Raw genomic sequence first — 15692 nt, 5'->3', positions numbered from 1 at the left:
TGGTTGCCTGTGTCTCCCCACCCTACCCCATCTGCCCCAGACATGGTGTTCTGCATGCTGTGGGCACTTGGACCTGCTTAGCAACTGACTCCTCAGGGAGTGTGGGGTTTTACACCTGCCTGTAGCTGCTGCTGTACGAATTACAGCGGACACAGGAACCATGAGACTGTCAAGTGTTTAGTCTTTCCCAGCTTCCCTCGGGGAGCAAGAAAAACCAAGAAACCTGTTGTGTTTATCCATAAATGCTCTTTATCCCCTCTTCATCTCCACTTCCTGTACTATAGGTCCTCCCTCCCCTGTCCTCAGTTTCCCCATCTATTTAATAGGAAGAACTACTGGGATTTCTTTGGAATGGGGGGGGAGGGGCGGTTTGCTTTAAAAAGGAACTCTCCACTTATCTTCTCGCTCCTCCCGCGCCGCCTGCGATTTTCTCCAGCTGGAGCATGTGCGGTCCCCGGCCTCCAGCAGTGCCTGCCCAGGCCAGTGTCGGGCAAACAGTCCGCTGGTGTCATTGTGTCAGTTCAGGGAAGGGGAAGAGGTGGCGGCAAGGTCGCAGTCCACGGCTCGGCGCTGCCCCCGCCCAGCTTCCCGCGGTGGTTTCTCAGCTCCACCAGTAACCCCGCGGCCCTGCGCACCCCGCAGCGCTAGGCGCCCGCCCGCGCTCCTGTCCAGGCGGGCTGGAGTCGCGTATCCCGGCCGCCGCAGCGCGGAGCCGGCGCCGAGGGCCGAGTTGCCCCGCAGGCGCGGAGGCGGCGGGCGAGGGGCGGTTCCCATGCGGCACACGTGGCGGCGCGGTCCCCAGGCCCAGGTGAGACAGCACCATGGGGCAGGCTGGCTGCAAGGGGCTCTACCAGTCGCTGTTCGACTATAAGACCGAGAAGTATGTCATCGCCAAGAACAAGAAGGTGGGCCTGCTCTACCGGCTGCTGCAGGTCTCCATCCTGACCTACCTGGTGGTGTGAGTGCTCGGGGGCTTGCGGGAAGGGCGGGGGCGTGCAGCTGTGGCCTCTCCACGGTCCGGAAATTGGCTATATGTACTTGGTGTTCCTTCCCTGTGTTTTGGGGTCTGTGACCCTGCTTGGGAGGAGGCCCTCCCTGGGCCCGTGGGTGTAAGGGTGGGGGGTGGGTTACTGAGGGGGCCCTCTACTCCCGGGACGCCCGCTCTGGAGGAAACAAAATGCGGCAGGGGTTTCTTGGTTCCTCAATCTATGAAGATTTCCATGGGCAGCTTCTTCCTCCAGGCCTCCAGGCCCCAGTGCTAGAGCTGTGGGAAGCGGGCAAGGATACAGGGGGCTGGGCTGCAGCTGTCGCCCCGGGAGCCTCCCACACTGGGTAGGTTATTTATAATCACTGAGCTCAGTGCCAAGCGTTGGGCTAGGACAACTCATGAGCCAGGCATGTCCCTCTGGTCAACTCACCCCACCCATGGCTGGCCTTTCTGTTATCCAGCTGGGGGTCCTGCCCAGTGGCCCTTTGCTCCTGCCCATACCCCTCACCCATCTGGCGGGAGCTGGCAGCAACTTGGGGTTGGTCAGCCAGACACTGTTCAGAGTCCTCACCCAGAGTAGGGAGGGGACAAGTGAGGGAGGAAATGACAGCACAGAACTGGGATGCAGATGCACCTCTTTTACTCCTTCAGTAAATGCTGTTGAGTCTGTCCTATTTCCTGATTGGGGATGGAGCAGAGGCTCCTCCTGGGGGAGCAGCCCTGACCTCACCTGGAGGCAAAGCGCCTGGCTCTCCCACCTGAAGGCCTTTGAACATGCTGTTCCTGAGCTAGGAGGTGCCTTTCCTCCTCTACTTGGGCAGCTCCCACCAACCCTTCAGACCTGGGATCTCCCATAACTCCCTCTCCTTTCCCTCCCACATGTCATGCAATTTCCCACAATGTAATTATATGTTTGTTTGGCAGATCATTTGCTTAATGTCTGTGTCTGACTTCTCACCAGGCTGGGGACGCCATGAGGATGGGCCTTGTGTCACCTAACTGCTTTGGCAATAGATGTGACATGAATAAGTGAATGAAAGAATGAATGTTGTTCCTTGAATATTTGCTGAATATTTCTGTCCAGGCCAGGCCCAGTGTGTTCCCACCAAAATAGCTGTTTGGCTCAAGGTTCACAGCCCTCTCCGAGTTCCTTAGAGACAAGACAATTTTGGGCCCAGCTCTGCCCCAGAGATAAAGAAGGTAGATACAATCTGTCTGGCACCTGCTATATGGAGAACTCTTACTGGTACCCTGAGAGATGCAAAGTATCCCACACCACCATTGAATGACCTCAGGCAGGTGCCTGCCCTGTCCTGGCCTCAGTTTCCCCAACTTTCCAAAGGGGAGGTTAACCTGAACAATCTCTAACATTAACAGTAACACCAGCAATAAGTTGATGAGTCATATTCATCGAGCTCTTCATCTGTGCCAGGTATTCACCGTGCTAAACCATCTCATTAAAAAAAGTGCCATCTCATTAAAAAATATATTTTTTTGTATTCTGACACAATTTTAGACATACAGAAAAGTTACAAGAGTAGTACAAAAACTTTTTAATGCCCTTACCTAGATTCCCCAAATGTTAACATTTTATACATTTGTGTTGTGTGTGTGTACACACCCATTTTTTTCTGTTTAGGAGTAGACTGATGCCCCTTTGCTCCTATATACTTCATTGTATGTTCCTTAAAAATTAGGAATTCTCTTATTTAACCAAGTACAAGTGTGAAGATTAGGAAATTAACATTTAAATATTATCATCTAAGCTATAGACCTTTTGTAAATTGTCCCAATAATTATCTTACACAAAAGAAAATCTGAGTTCGTGCCTTGCGTGTCTTCTCAAGCTCCTCTAATCTGGAATTGTTCCCGAGTCTTTCTTTGTATTTCATGGCATTGACATTTTTTGAAGAATACAGGATGTTTTTAAAACCGTTTTTAAGTTGAGGTAAAATTCAAGTAGCATATAATTCACCATTTTAACCATTTAGATTATACAGTTCAGTGGTTTTTAGTATATGCACAATGTTGTACACTGTCACCACTACCTAATTCTAGCATATTTCCATCACCTCCAAAAGAACCCCGTATCTGTTAACAGTCAGTCTGTTCTCCCCTACTCCCATCCCTTGGCTACCCTAATCTACTTCCTGTATCTATAGATTTGCCCATTCTGGACATTTCATGTAAATCAAATCATACACTCTGTGACCATTTTTGTCTGGCTTCTTTCCTTTAGCATAATATTTTTAAGGTTCATCAATGTTGTAGCATGTGTCAGTACTTCAGTCCTTTTACAGCTGAATAATATCTCATTTTATGGACTTACTACATTTTGTTCACCACTCCTGGGTTGATGGACATTTGGATTGTTTCTGCTTTTGGGTTATTATGAATAATGCTGTTAAGAACATTCGTGTACAAGTTTTTGTGTAAACATGTTTTCAATTCTCTAGAGCATACAATTAGGAGTAGAATTGCTGGATCACATGATAACCTTTTGAAGAATTGCCAGACTTATTTACAGCAGCTGTACCATTTTACATTCTCATCTCAAGTGTCAATTCTTCTACATCCTCACCAACACTTGTTATTTCTCATTTAAAAAATAATTATAGCCACCTTATTGGGTGTGAAGTGATATCTCATTGTGGTTTTGATTTATTTCCCTAATGACTAATGATGTTGAGCATCTTTTCATGTGCTTAATGGCTACTTGCGTATCTTTTTTGGAGAAATGTCTGTTCAGATCCTTGGCCCATTTTAAATTGGACTATTTGTCTTCTTTATTGATGAGTTGTAAGACTTCTTTATGTATTCTGGGTACTAGACCCTTACCAGTTATATGATTCTCAAATATTTTTTCTCATTCTGTGGTTTATCTTTTCACTTTCTTAATAGTGTCTTTTGAAGCTTAAAAGTTCTTAATTTTGGCGAAGTCCAACTTATCTATTTTTTCTTTTGTTGCTTGTGTTTGGGTGTTAAAAAGTACAAGAGTTTGCACTCTAATTGTGTAGGCTGTCTCTTAGATTGGGTTTGTCTGAGGTCCCCTCATGGTTGGTTTCAGGTTATTTACCATGTCCCTTAACCCTCCTCACTCCCTTGGACGGAGCCTCTGTTATTCTGTGTTAACCCCCAGAGTTCATTGGCTTGCCCAAGGTTATATGGTCTACGGTCAGTGCAAGGGTGAGCAGGTTTTGGCCAGCCTAGCCCAGCGTGCTCTCACTTCTGGGTATGCTTGTCACCTCTGCTACTTGCAGGACAGGGCTTCAGGCAGCATTGGGAATTGTGATTGCCCAGAAGCTGGTGGGAAAGGTGGAGTCCCACGCCTGCCCCACTCCACCCTGAGCCTGGGGAAACTTCCCTGAGGGCAACACTAAGGCTGATGCTCACCTTGCTGGCCCCTCCCCACAGTTGGGTGTTCCTGGTGAAGAAGGGTTACCAAGACACCGACACCTCCCTACAGAGCAGCATCATCACCAAAGTCAAGGGCGTGACTTTCACCAACACCTCGGAGCTCGGGGAGCGGCTCTGGGATGTTGCTGACTACGTCATCCCACCTCAGGTCTGAGCCCTACCCAAGCTGACAGGGCCTAGCTGGGATGGGTCACATGGGAAGCTGCTTGGGGACCCAGGGACCTCCATTCACTGTTTCCCTTGGCCCAGAAGAGCCGCCAGGGCTTGTAAATAGAGACCCTGTCCAGATTCTTCCCCCCACACCAAACTCCTGCCCTCTTTGTGCCTCATGACACCGTTCTGTTCTCAACAAACCCTGAGCCTGTTGAGACCAAGTGGGGCTCAGAGAATTTCCAGGTCAGTGTGAGTCCCTTGCATTAGCTCCCTAGCTGGTTCACAATCTACCTGGGCCAGGGCCTGAGCTGCCCCATCACTGTTCCTCCTCCTCCCAGATCTGGATTTGGACCCCAGGGGCTAAGGTCAGAATAGGGATTTGTGGGGCAAGGACAGATTGGGGGTGTGGGCCTGGAAGGGACCTATCAAAGGACATCTATTCAGGGACTCTGAGGTCAGTGGGCAGATGGGTGGGACCCACTGATTTTGAGGCCCCGTTGTCCCCAACTCCCATGCAGAGACCCCACCCCTGCCAGACAGCCCTGGGAAGGAGGGTTCCCCAAAGGTCAGGAGGAGATTCCTCAACCTATCTCTGCTTTTCTAGGGAGAGAACGTCTTCTTCGTCATCACCAACCTGATCGTGACCCCCAACCAGCGGCAAGAAACCTGTGCTGAGGTTTGACTTGCCACAGAGCTGGGGAGGGGTGTGGGAGAGTTGCCCCAGTGGTTGGGGTTTACCCTTCTCCAGAAGCAGGTGTCTCTGTCTCCTCCAAGAGCCCTGGGGCATGTGTGCACTGGTGCATGTAGCTGCATTTTTTGGTTGGGGTGGGAGGAGCAGGTTCTCAAAGGGTGTGTGGCCCCAGGAAGAAGAGGAACCCCTGTTCTAACTCCTGGGGTAGGATCTGGCTTTGACCTGGGAATGCTGCAGAGGAACCCTCCACCTAGGCGCCCTTTCTTTTCTGGTAGAGTGAAAGCATTCCTAACGCCGTGTGCTATGAGGACAGCGACTGCCCTCCTGGGGAGCCTGTTATGACTGGAAATGGTGAGGCCTGGAGTGGCCAGGGCTGGGGGCAGAAGAGGGCTTGGAGCCGTGAGGCTCCTGGCATTGTCCCTGTCCCACCCCTGCAGGAGTGAGGACTGGCCGCTGCTTGCGAGCAGGGAACACACAAAGGGGCACCTGCGAGATCTTCGCCTGGTGCCCAGTGGAGACAAAGTCCAGGCCAGAGTGAGTAGCTGTGGATCCTGACCCTGAGGAGTCACCCAGTCCTGTCCGTGGGTCCCAGCCTGATGATAGAGACACATCCACTCTGGGATCCTCATTCTGAGGACACACCACAAGGCCTGAGCACTACCCCAACATGAACAAATTAACTGTTCTTGACTAAGGCTCCAGGGGACCCAGGGAACAGGCAGTCCTTGGCTCTACCACAGGCCTGGGGAGGACATAGAAGGGACTGGGGCAGGGGCGAGCCTTCCTGAACAGGCTGTCCTGGCTTGGTTTTAGGAAGCCACTCTTGGGCAAGGCTGAAGACTTTACCATTTACATAAAGAACTTCATTCGTTTCCCCAAATTCAACTTCTTCAAGTATGTGTGGCTTGGCAACTGGGGATCAGGGGTGGGGCCCTCCTGGTGGCTGTGTGTGGGCTCGTGTGACACCAAAGACAGAAATGAACCTCTTGGCGTGTTGGGGAGCCCCTGCTGTGGGGGTGGGGCTCTGTTCTTGAATGTAGTAGGATGTCAGTGTGGGAAGTGGTCAGGACTTGAGTAGACAGGCTGAAGCCAGGGACTCAGCCTGGGCCGGGAGAGGGGCCCCATGACTCTGGAGTCAGGTCCACTTTCTAGCCTCAAAACAGCAAGTCTACCTTCGTTTCACTGGCTGCTCACGGCCTCCACCCAGGACCAATGTGCTGGACACCAAAGACAGAAATTTCCTGAAGTCCTGTCAATTTGGCCCCAAGAACCCCTACTGCCCCATCTTCCGACTGGGGTCTTTGGTCAGCTGGACTGGGAGCAACTTCCAGGAGATAGCCTTGCAGGTGGGTGATGTGTGCTCAGGGAGCCCTCCCTGGGGCCTAATGGCTCTGGGCCTGGGCTCAGTAATGAAGAGGGGGTGTATAGGCAGACCCATGGGTGGGGTGGCCCTTCAAAGTCACCTGCCCCAGAGACTCTTTGTTTTCAGAATTAACTGTGACACACAACCAGCTGTGCCTGCCCTCGGCCCTTGGGCACTTGGTGAGGGGCACACTCAGCACCTGCTCTTTGGTTCTTAGTCCCTGGGGCATCAGCTAAAACTGAGCTGGAAGAAGCCCCACTGGCACATCCTGGCTCTGTGTAAGGCAACTGCCTGTAGTACACACTCACCCCTGTGTTTCTCTTCTTCTCCGAAGCATGAGGCAGGAGGAGACAGGGGCTGGGGACTGTCAGCGACACACTTTTCTCAGCTACTCCAGAGGTGGGGCCAGAACCCTGGGCTTTCCACCTCGTCCTGGAAGGATGCTCCAGCCCAGCAGGCCCCTGGCCCGAACACCTCCCCTGTTTTGTGCAGCTCTCCATGAAGAGCTGGTCTGTGACTTCTGTCCATCTCCAAAAAGTTCTTTGAACTGATTCTTGTCTCTTCTTCATCAAGGGCGGTGTAATAGGAATTCAGATTGAGTGGGACTGTGATCTTGATAAAGCTTCTTCTGAATGCAACCCTCGCTATTATTTTAGCCGTCTGGACAGCAAATTTCCAGGAAACTCTGTCTCTTCTGGGTACAACTTCAGGTAAGTGGGGCTAGGCCTGCTGCCTTATGACTCTATCCGTTTTTGTGTCCTTTCCTGGGTGCCAGCACTATGACACCTCTTCCTGGGGATGGGTGTCAGAGTGGGAGGTGCAGGGAGAGACAGATGAGAAGTGAGGGACAGTCACTGGGAGGGCTTCTGGGAGAGTACAGGGGGCTCTGTCATTGCTCTGGGCTTGCTGTGACTCCAAGGCTTGACTTCTCTGCCAGATCAGCTCCATCAGTGCTTTGGTGGCCCCGGGTTGGTCCAGCATATAGTGGGAAGCCTCTTGTCTCTTGGGGAATGTCTGGCAATGACTTTGAGAATGTAGATGAAACTTTAGCGTAATGTCAGCAAGAGGGTCTGCAACATCTCCTGAGGCTGCTGTGAGCGAGGTAATGGGGGTGCTTATAAGTTTCCAAGCAGTCTTGTCAGTGTTACCAAACAGGGAAGGTCCAGCCAGGCTGAGATCTCCCCTGGGCCGTGTCTCTCCAGGTTTGCCAAATATTACCGAAATGAAGCTGGGGTGGAATTCCGCACCCTGATGAAAGCCTACGGGATCCGCTTTGATGTCATGGTAAATGGCAGGGTACGTGAGCTGCATTTCCCATGTGGAGGCTGGGCAGGTCCAGGATGGGGTGGGTATGTTGGGAGGGCTCTGGTTGGAGTCCCTGGGGATCCTGCTGTCCACCCTGCCTCCTTCACCCCGCCTTGTCTCTGTGCTCCAGGCAGGGAAGTTCAGCATCATCCCCACAATCATCAACGTGGCCTCGGGGGTGGCGCTCATGGGTGTTGTAAGTACCTCTCCCCTTACTTCCCCTTTACCCTCTGAGCACCAGTGGGGGTGGGATTTGGGGGTGGGTGGAGGAGGGGGCACCACCCCAGGGGAGCTGTCCTGATGCCCCAGAAAGAATGAGAGCTGGCAGGTCAGCCAGCACAGATAGTAAAGAGGGGTTTCTGGGACTTCACGCCCTGTCCGCTGCCTCCAGAGGGCAGTAATTACCCAAATTTCTTTTTCCGGGGGCAGAGAGGCATCTGCCTGTTGCCCTGGAGCTGAGATTCTCTGGGATCCCGTATCATCCCTTGAACTTCTTAAACCTCATCCTCACTTTTCCTAAGAGGAAGCAGCATCCAGGTGTATACAGGGTTTCTTAACTATGGCTTAGTTGACATTGTGGGCCATATAATTAGTTTTGTGGGACTGGCCTGCACATTGAAGGGTGTTCAGCAGCATCCCTATCTCCACCCACTAGATGCAGCAGTACCTTCTCCCATGGTTGTGACAACCAGAATGTCTCCAGACATTGCCAAATGTCCCTGGGGCAAAATCACCCCCATTGAGAGGCTGGGTCATCAGCCTTGTAGTACTCCCTCAGATATGTCAGCCTTGTAGTCCTCCCTCAGATATGTCCCGTCGGCTGGGCCCAGAGAAGCTCACAGGAGAGGAAGTAGTGGCTGGAGATCAGGGAAAAGTTTTCTCTGAATGTCACACCCCTTTGTTTTTCTGGAAGTTTTTCAAAGACGTGGGAGTCAGTGAGTGACTCCTTGATGGCTTGCAACCATCCCAGGATAGCCTCTTGCCAAAGTTTCCGGCAGCCTCTTCCCTCCTTCCTCTCTGACTGGGTAGCCACAGCAGCCCCACTGGAGGCTTCTTGCAGGACCCGGGGTGGACTTTTCATTGAGACCAGGAACACTGTGTCCTGTAGCAGGACTCAAAGAGGCCATGCTCCTGAGAGGTAGTCAGTGCAGGAAAATGAGCCCAAATGACGACTCTTCACTGCAAACAGCCATTGTTAGGGAGGCTCATATGTTTGCATATGGCACTCTCTTAGAGAGGGGCCACCTTCCCTCATCACTTTCTCATGATGTGGGTAGACTCGGAATACAGGCCATGGGGGAGACATACCTGTAAAACGAAGGTAATGGGAAACATGGTGGAGGCTGGGTGGGGTAAGCCATGGTTGAGAAATCCTGTATGCAGCTGGATTCTGCCTCTTCTCTGAGGAACAAGGAATTGATAAATAACATTTTTGGCATCTATGAGAAAAAAAGAGGTGCGCAGAGCCCAGGGTTAGAGGACTGGTTTCACCTGAGCGGTCCCCTTTCCTCCCCCAACCTCTACTCAGTCTTTTAGGAAACCTCGCTCCTCCCCTCTGTGCTTTGAGTGGGGTCGCCCTCTGGTGGAACAGATGGGCATTTGCACAACGCACTCCGGTCTGAAGCATGTATGCTCTGGTGTCAGTGGGTCCCAGCTGGGTTAGCTCAGGCCTCCTCATCTTTCCCTGACCACTGCTATTGTTCTGATTCCCTCCAACCCATTTCTCACCAGAGGGATCTCTCTAAGATACCCCAATTCTGACTGTGTCCTGCCCCTATTCAAAGCCCTCAGTGCCTCCCCCTAAAGGGTTAGGACCAATGCCTTGAAGACATTGTTAAGAAGCTTTACAGGCTGGTCCCCATCCACTTCTCCAGAAGTGTCTCTATCTCTTCCCAGACAAGCCCTGTTGAATTTCCCAAGCGTGATAAGCTTGTACCTACCTCTGCAATGCCCTTCCTGAGATTTTTAAAATGTTGCTTTGTATGAACTCCTATTCAGCCCTCAGGACTCAGCTCAGAGGTTCCTTCCCAGGCTGAGTAAAGTCCGGTCTTCTCTCGGCTCCCCTTGTTCCTCTCCCCATTATAGGACATGTCACTCTATGTCATAATTTATATGCTTGTCTCCTGTACCAAAGAGTCTCATTGTCTTAATCTTCCCTGCGCCCCTTTGTGGTATCTGGCATATAGTGAATGCTCAGCCAACATTTGTTAAAGAGATGATTTGATGGGGTCAGAGTCAAGTGTGGGAGGTGCTTGGCCTGAGGGATCAGATGGACTCCAGGCTACCCTGGGCTCTACCATGCACCAGCTTTGTGGCCTTAAACAAAGGTGCCTCTTTCTGAGTTCAGTTTCCCCATCTATGAAATGGGGACAATGATGCCCTGTTCAGGGATTGTTGAAGGATCAAACTGGGTGTAGTATATGTCAGGTGGCTGGGGGCTTTCCAGAAGTCAAGTGTTCTGAGTCAGGGACCCCAACTCTTTTGCAGGGGTCTTTCTTCTGCGACCTGGTGCTCATCTACTTCATTAAAAAGAGCCATTTTTACCGCAACAAGAAGTATGAGGAGGCGAGGTCAGTCATGCTTCCTCCCCAGCAGCCCGAGGGGAGCCCTGTGGAGACACCTCAGTTAGCCGCCCCCTCCCTGGCTTAGGACCTTTGCCTTGGGTGGATGGAGGTGCTCGGGGTGTGGCGGCAGGGCTGAACATGGGAGCTCTCCTGGAAGGGCCGGGAAGGTGGATTGTTCAGAGTGTATGCCCTACAGAACCGGACTCTGTCTCAGAGCAGCCAGCAGAAGAAAAGGCCACCACAGGCTGCTGGCAGGAGACCTGGTTTCCAGGCTTGGACAAGTTCCAGGCCTCCTTGGACCTCAGTTTCTCTTTGTGAAATGAGAATTGGTTTACATAAAGTGCCTTCCGGCACTTAAATTTTAGGATTCTTGGACTTGGTGGTCCTGATGGGCTGGGTTTGAAGGAAGCTGGAGTGGTAAGGGGAGAAAAAAATTGATATTTATTTATTTATTTTTACTATAGGAGCCTATTTCCAGGCTTTCTTGGGCTGTGGGCTTGGTGGGGGTGTGTGTGTGTATTCAGAGCACAACAAGAGTGGGCAATCCTGATGTCTGTGGGCAGACAGAAAGGGGAAGGAGCTCTGGCCCAGCCCTTGGGAAGGCTTTCTGGATGAGTTGGGATGAGAATGGGGAATTGCAGGTGGTGGGCTCCAGATAGGTAGGGGGTCGTTCCCTCAGCCCCACTACACCTTGGGACAGCAGGTGGAGGGTCAGCCCATATCATTCGCCTGGCTTGACCCCCAGCTCTGGTTCATAGGCTGAACTCTGAGCCCTGACTCTGGTTGAAGACTGGGTGAGCCCTGACTGCACTGGTGCCCCCTGAGCTGTTGGAGGAATAGGGGTGCCCTCTGCATGGCAAGTAGTTCTGCAAGGCCTGCCCTCACCAGTCCTGGGGGGAGGTCAGGCTGCACAGGCCAGGGTTAACGGCAAGTCCTGCCCAGGGACCTGGAGGTCCTCACCCTGCGAGCAGAGTCCTTGCAGCACGATGGGTCTTCAGAGGCTGAGGATGCAGTGGAGGGGCCTGGGTTGCTGAGCACAGGATAAAGGTGGCAACCAGAAGAATGGCTGTGTGTTCTTATATCTCCTGGAGCAGGCTACTCTGGTCCCTGCTCTGTGGTGACCTGGTCACAAGGCAGGATCTCCACGACCCAAGAGAGCTCATCCGAGCTGGATTCTGAGAAGAGGGGTGCTGGTGGTGCTTTAGCCCCTCCATGATCCTCATTAGCTCCCCAGTACCCCTAAGTAACCACCGGATTGCTGTGCTATCCTGGTGTTAAGACAATAGTACTGTCACTTACTCAGACTTACTCTCTGCCCGGCACTGCTCTGAGCAATTTGTATATATGAACTTATTTCGGCAACTTTAATAAGGGAGACATTAACATTCCCTATTCTACTAATGAGGAAACTGAGGCACAGAAAGCTTAAGTAACTTACTTGTCACACAGCTAATAAATAGCAGAGTTGGGGCTTGAACACAGGCAGTGTGTCCCTAAAATCCAGTTCTTCTCCATCAGGTTATTTGACTTATCAAGCCCTGTCTCCGCCATGCCTTCCCTAAGCACCTCTTGATGTGGAAATTCTGGAGCTGCTCTAGCTTCAGGAGGGTGGTGGCTGTATTGACTGTTGGTTGGCGGGCTGCCCTACACTGGGCTGTCCTGGGCAACCTGGCTGGTTCTGCTGATGTGACTGCAGCCTGTGGAAGGGTGCCCTGGGCTGAGTCAGGAGGTAGCCTTCAGGCTCACCTTGCCTCTACCTCCCTATGTGCCCTTGAGCATAGGTCTGGCCGTTTTGGGGCCTGTTTTCCTTTTTTTTTTTTTTTTTCCCAGTGGGGGCTGCACACAGGCCCAGGTTGTTGTCGGACTAGGGTTCTGTGATTCTCCAGGAGTTTACTGGCCTGGGGTGGACTTTTCTCTGGCCCCTACCTTTCATTCATTGCTGACTCAGGGACTAGCAGACTCCAACCGAGATCTGGGCTTGGGTAGGAAAGGGGTGAGAAATAGAGCGGGACAGAGAGGAAGGGCAAAGGATGGAGAGGAGTGAGGGAAGAGTGTTGGAGAAGTTGGTGGGGCTGCAGCAGCTGGGGCTGGGGATCTGAGGTAGGCCTAGCACCCAGCAGCCCCCCACGTGCTTCCTGAGCTATCACTTGTTGGGTGCTTGCCTGAGCTCATCAGTCTGTGAGAGGGAAGAATGGCCGTCCTGCTGGTCTCAGCACAGCCTTACTTGTTGTGAGAGGCTTGAGCTGCCACCACAGTGGCTGCTGCTCATTGCTGGGGCAGCTCCAAAGACGTGTCTTTGCTGCCCCTCCCTGTGAATGCTCTGCCTGCCTGCGGTGCTGCCAGTGAGAGGATGCTGCAGGTAGAGTCTGCCTTTAGGAGGCTGTCTTTGTCCATAGAGTTCCCAACCGTCCTCTGAGCCCTATGTGTGTCCTCCACCCACCTACACACAGGTCTGGCCACCAGGGAAATGGAAAGGTGAATGTGGAACAGCTTCAGAACCTGCAGACAGTGGAGGCATAGCCAGAGGTATTGGCTGAGCAGATGTGTTGAAGACCTTGCGGGCAGAACTGCTGCAGTTCTCAAGTGGGAAGAATCATCTTTGTGTCTGCGTAGGACAGGGACTTCCAGGCACAGCCCTCTATCCTGCATTTTGGGATCTTGCTACAAGCTTTTTGTTGTGTGTGTGTGTGGAGGAGCCTCCCAGTGGCCAGAGTGGCTCAGATCTAGAAGAGGAGACTGGAGAGGGAAGGGGGAAGGTCAGGAGCCTGAGTGATACTAGAGTGTTTTTATTTTTTTCTGAGAACCTAGTTGGACATTAATCCATTCATACATGCAGTAAACATTTTTGCTGTGGGCTGGGCCCTATCCAAGAGCTGCTTAAATGAGATGCTGACCTGGCCCTGAGAGAGGGGAGTACATATAGAATTCCCTCCAGAGCCAACAAACATCACAGCCAGGCTCAGCCACTCTGGCCTTCCTCCAGCCTGAGACTTTCACAAATCCCTGCAAAGCATGACGGCTCCTCAAAGAGATCTTGGAGATCCAAAGAGACATTTGGCAAAGAGGCAACCAGTAGAGGACTGGACCTGTCAGGAGGTGCTGGCCTTTGAGGGGAGAGGCAGCCTCCAAGGGCTTCTAGGTAAGGTGAGGAGGGGAGGCCTCTCTCCAGCCTGACTTGCTCAGTCTGTGGAGGCTCTGGGCATAGTTTGTCATCCAGATGATGGGGACCATAGCCTGTGGTTTGGCTCTTGCTGTTCTATGGGGTTGGGTATCCCTGTTGGGCTCTCCTGTCTCTCCTTCAAGGCTGAGTCTTAAGGGGGCTGATGAGATAGTGCTCACTGAGCAGGTGCAAACAGTTGTTGTTAGTGAGGCCCAAACTTTTAGGGAGTCCTTCACTCCCTCACTCCTGCCCCTCCTTCCCTACCCCACTCCACCCTGCAGAACTCCATTGCTTCCCTCCCTTAGTGGCTGTAGAGCCTCCCTACTCAAAGTGTGGTCCGTGGATCAGCAGCATCTGCATCACCTGGGAGCTTGTTAGATGCGCAGTCTCGGCCCCTCCTTGTCCTTCTATATCAGAGCCTTAGTTTCAACAAGATTTCCAGGTGATTGTTAAAGTCTGAGAAGCACTGGTTGAGATCTGCAGAGCTGGTTCTAAAGGAGGAAAAGGCCAGCTTTGGTGGGTAGTGCCATTTTCTAGGTCAGACTTACAGTTTACCTTGAGACTGAGAGGACGCCCCTCCCCCATGTCCACCCTCACTCCAGGGAAAGGAGCATTACACTCAATTTATTTAAATTAAAATATTTGACTAGATAATACCTATAATTCAAAATGTAAGAGGTACAAAAGAATAGACAGTGAAAAGCTTCTCTCCCACCCCTGTTCCCCAAGGCAGCCTGTTACCAATTACAAGAGGCTCCCTTGTTTTGCTGAGAATCCAGCTGGTTACTGGCCTCTCTCAGGAAATGAACTTTTCCTGATACCTGCAATGTTAGACCAAGCCTCTGTCAGAAGGGGCATGATGCAACAGGCTTAAATATTGCGTTGGGAGCTAGCTACCCCACTTCTCCATCTCTCAGTGTCTGAGGAGTCCCTGTGTAAACCCTAGGGCTCTCTCTGGCCTCGAGTCAGAGGAGTCTGGTTCTTCTCTGCATACAGAGAAGGTAAGCATCCTTCCCTTGGCGCCTTTGCGGAGGGTGAGAAGGGGCCTGAAAGGTCTCTGATGAGGCTCTGCCACTGGAGCAGAGGGTCATGGTGCCCAGAACAAGAACCCTTCTGGGGCAAGCAGCTCCCTCACCTCGGGCTGCCTGGTAACCAGTTAACAAGCCCACGTGCTCTCTAAATAAAGTGAAAATTCTCATTGATCCACTATGATGTTTCGCTTTCTCACGAAAGCAAACCCTTAGATTGGATAATCTAACATGTTTTCACTTTCTCACGAAAGCAAACCCTTAGATTGGATAATCTAACAAATCTTTTCTATTTGGGAGGAAGTGAAAAGGGCAGGGGTCGTGGCTGCTCAGGAGTTGGTCTGGTTTATTTTAACTTGTTTTTGGAGTTGCTTGGCAATAGTCATAAAACCTAGGAACAGTTGTACTATTTCTTTTACACTGGAATGAAAATGTCTTTCTACACTATTAATTCAGTCAGTAAACATTTATTGAATATCTATTGTGTCAGGTGTTGGACTAAATGCTGGTGACACAGTGGCAAACAACACAAAAACAGTCCCTGGCTTAGTGCTAGTTTCAGGGGAGCCGAATCTTAACCAGTGGTCACTCATATAATCACAGATCGAATTGAGTTTTCAATGGAGTAGCCAGAGGTTCCCTAAGAAAGTGACATATGAATTAAAATTGAAAGGTTGGTAGCAGTCTAACTAGGTGACAGAGGAAGCATTCCAGGTACAGGAATTACAAATGTAAAAGAAATCCCTTGACATGAGAAGGAGCAACCCGGGAACTGGATGAAGACTGGTGCTGGTTTTGTGAGGCTTTCTTTTCATCAACTTTAAGAATTGCTCCATTAAACTTCACTGCCATGGCGGACTTACTCAACCTAGTGACTCCTATTATAGCTTCTGGATAGTGTTGCACACTGCCAAAGTTTCTTTTTACCACTTTACTGTATCTCACTACTCCTTCACTTGTGTTTTTTTTTTTTTCCCCATAATCTTGGTGCATGAGTGGGAGACTCATTAATCTTATAGAAAC

The 15692-nt window shown here is 51.3% G+C and overlaps 1 protein-coding gene across 4 annotated transcripts; it reads left to right on the top strand.

Annotated features, from left to right (window-relative positions):
* The first annotated feature begins 426 nt into the window (after positions 1-426).
* Positions 427-15146, top strand: P2RX5 (purinergic receptor P2X 5). 4 transcript variants are annotated; one of them, XM_039886391.1, is made up of 12 exons: positions 434-958; positions 4403-4553; positions 5163-5234; positions 5525-5600; positions 5687-5783; positions 6063-6143; positions 6457-6595; positions 7186-7322; positions 7815-7908; positions 8048-8113; positions 10405-10487; positions 12932-15146. In XM_039886391.1, the coding sequence occupies exons 1-12, from the start codon at positions 822-824 to the stop codon at positions 12999-13001; spliced, it is 1203 nt and encodes a 400-aa protein (XP_039742325.1). In that variant the 5' UTR covers positions 434-821; the 3' UTR covers positions 13002-15146. The 4 variants fall into 4 exon arrangements, with proteins under 4 accessions (XP_039742327.1, XP_039742326.1, XP_039742325.1 ...); XM_039886392.1 differs by having other exon boundaries at positions 433-905; positions 10405-15146; XM_039886390.1 differs by having other exon boundaries at positions 10405-15146.
* Positions 15147-15692: the final 546 nt, after the last annotated feature.

Source organism: Pteropus medius, unplaced genomic scaffold (assembly GCF_902729225.1).
Source record: "Pteropus medius unplaced genomic scaffold, Ma_sr-lr_union100, whole genome shotgun sequence".
Taxonomy (NCBI): domain Eukaryota; kingdom Metazoa; phylum Chordata; class Mammalia; order Chiroptera; family Pteropodidae; genus Pteropus; species Pteropus medius.
The sequence above is the reverse complement of the archived record's forward strand: the minus strand, read 5'-3'. Positions and strand labels throughout refer to the sequence as shown.

Excerpts from the sequence above, each read along its gene's own strand:
- P2RX5 (XM_039886390.1), top strand. The coding sequence starts at position 822 with ATGGGGCAGGCTGGCTGCAAGGGGCTCTACCAGTCGCTGTTCGACTAT. Across the intron at positions 5,235-5,524 it reads GGCAAGAAACCTGTGCTGAG|AGTGAAAGCATTCCTAACGC; the intron begins GTTTGACTTGCC and ends CTTTTCTGGTAG. Across the intron at positions 5,784-6,062 it reads GAGACAAAGTCCAGGCCAGA|GAAGCCACTCTTGGGCAAGG; the intron begins GTGAGTAGCTGT and ends GCTTGGTTTTAG.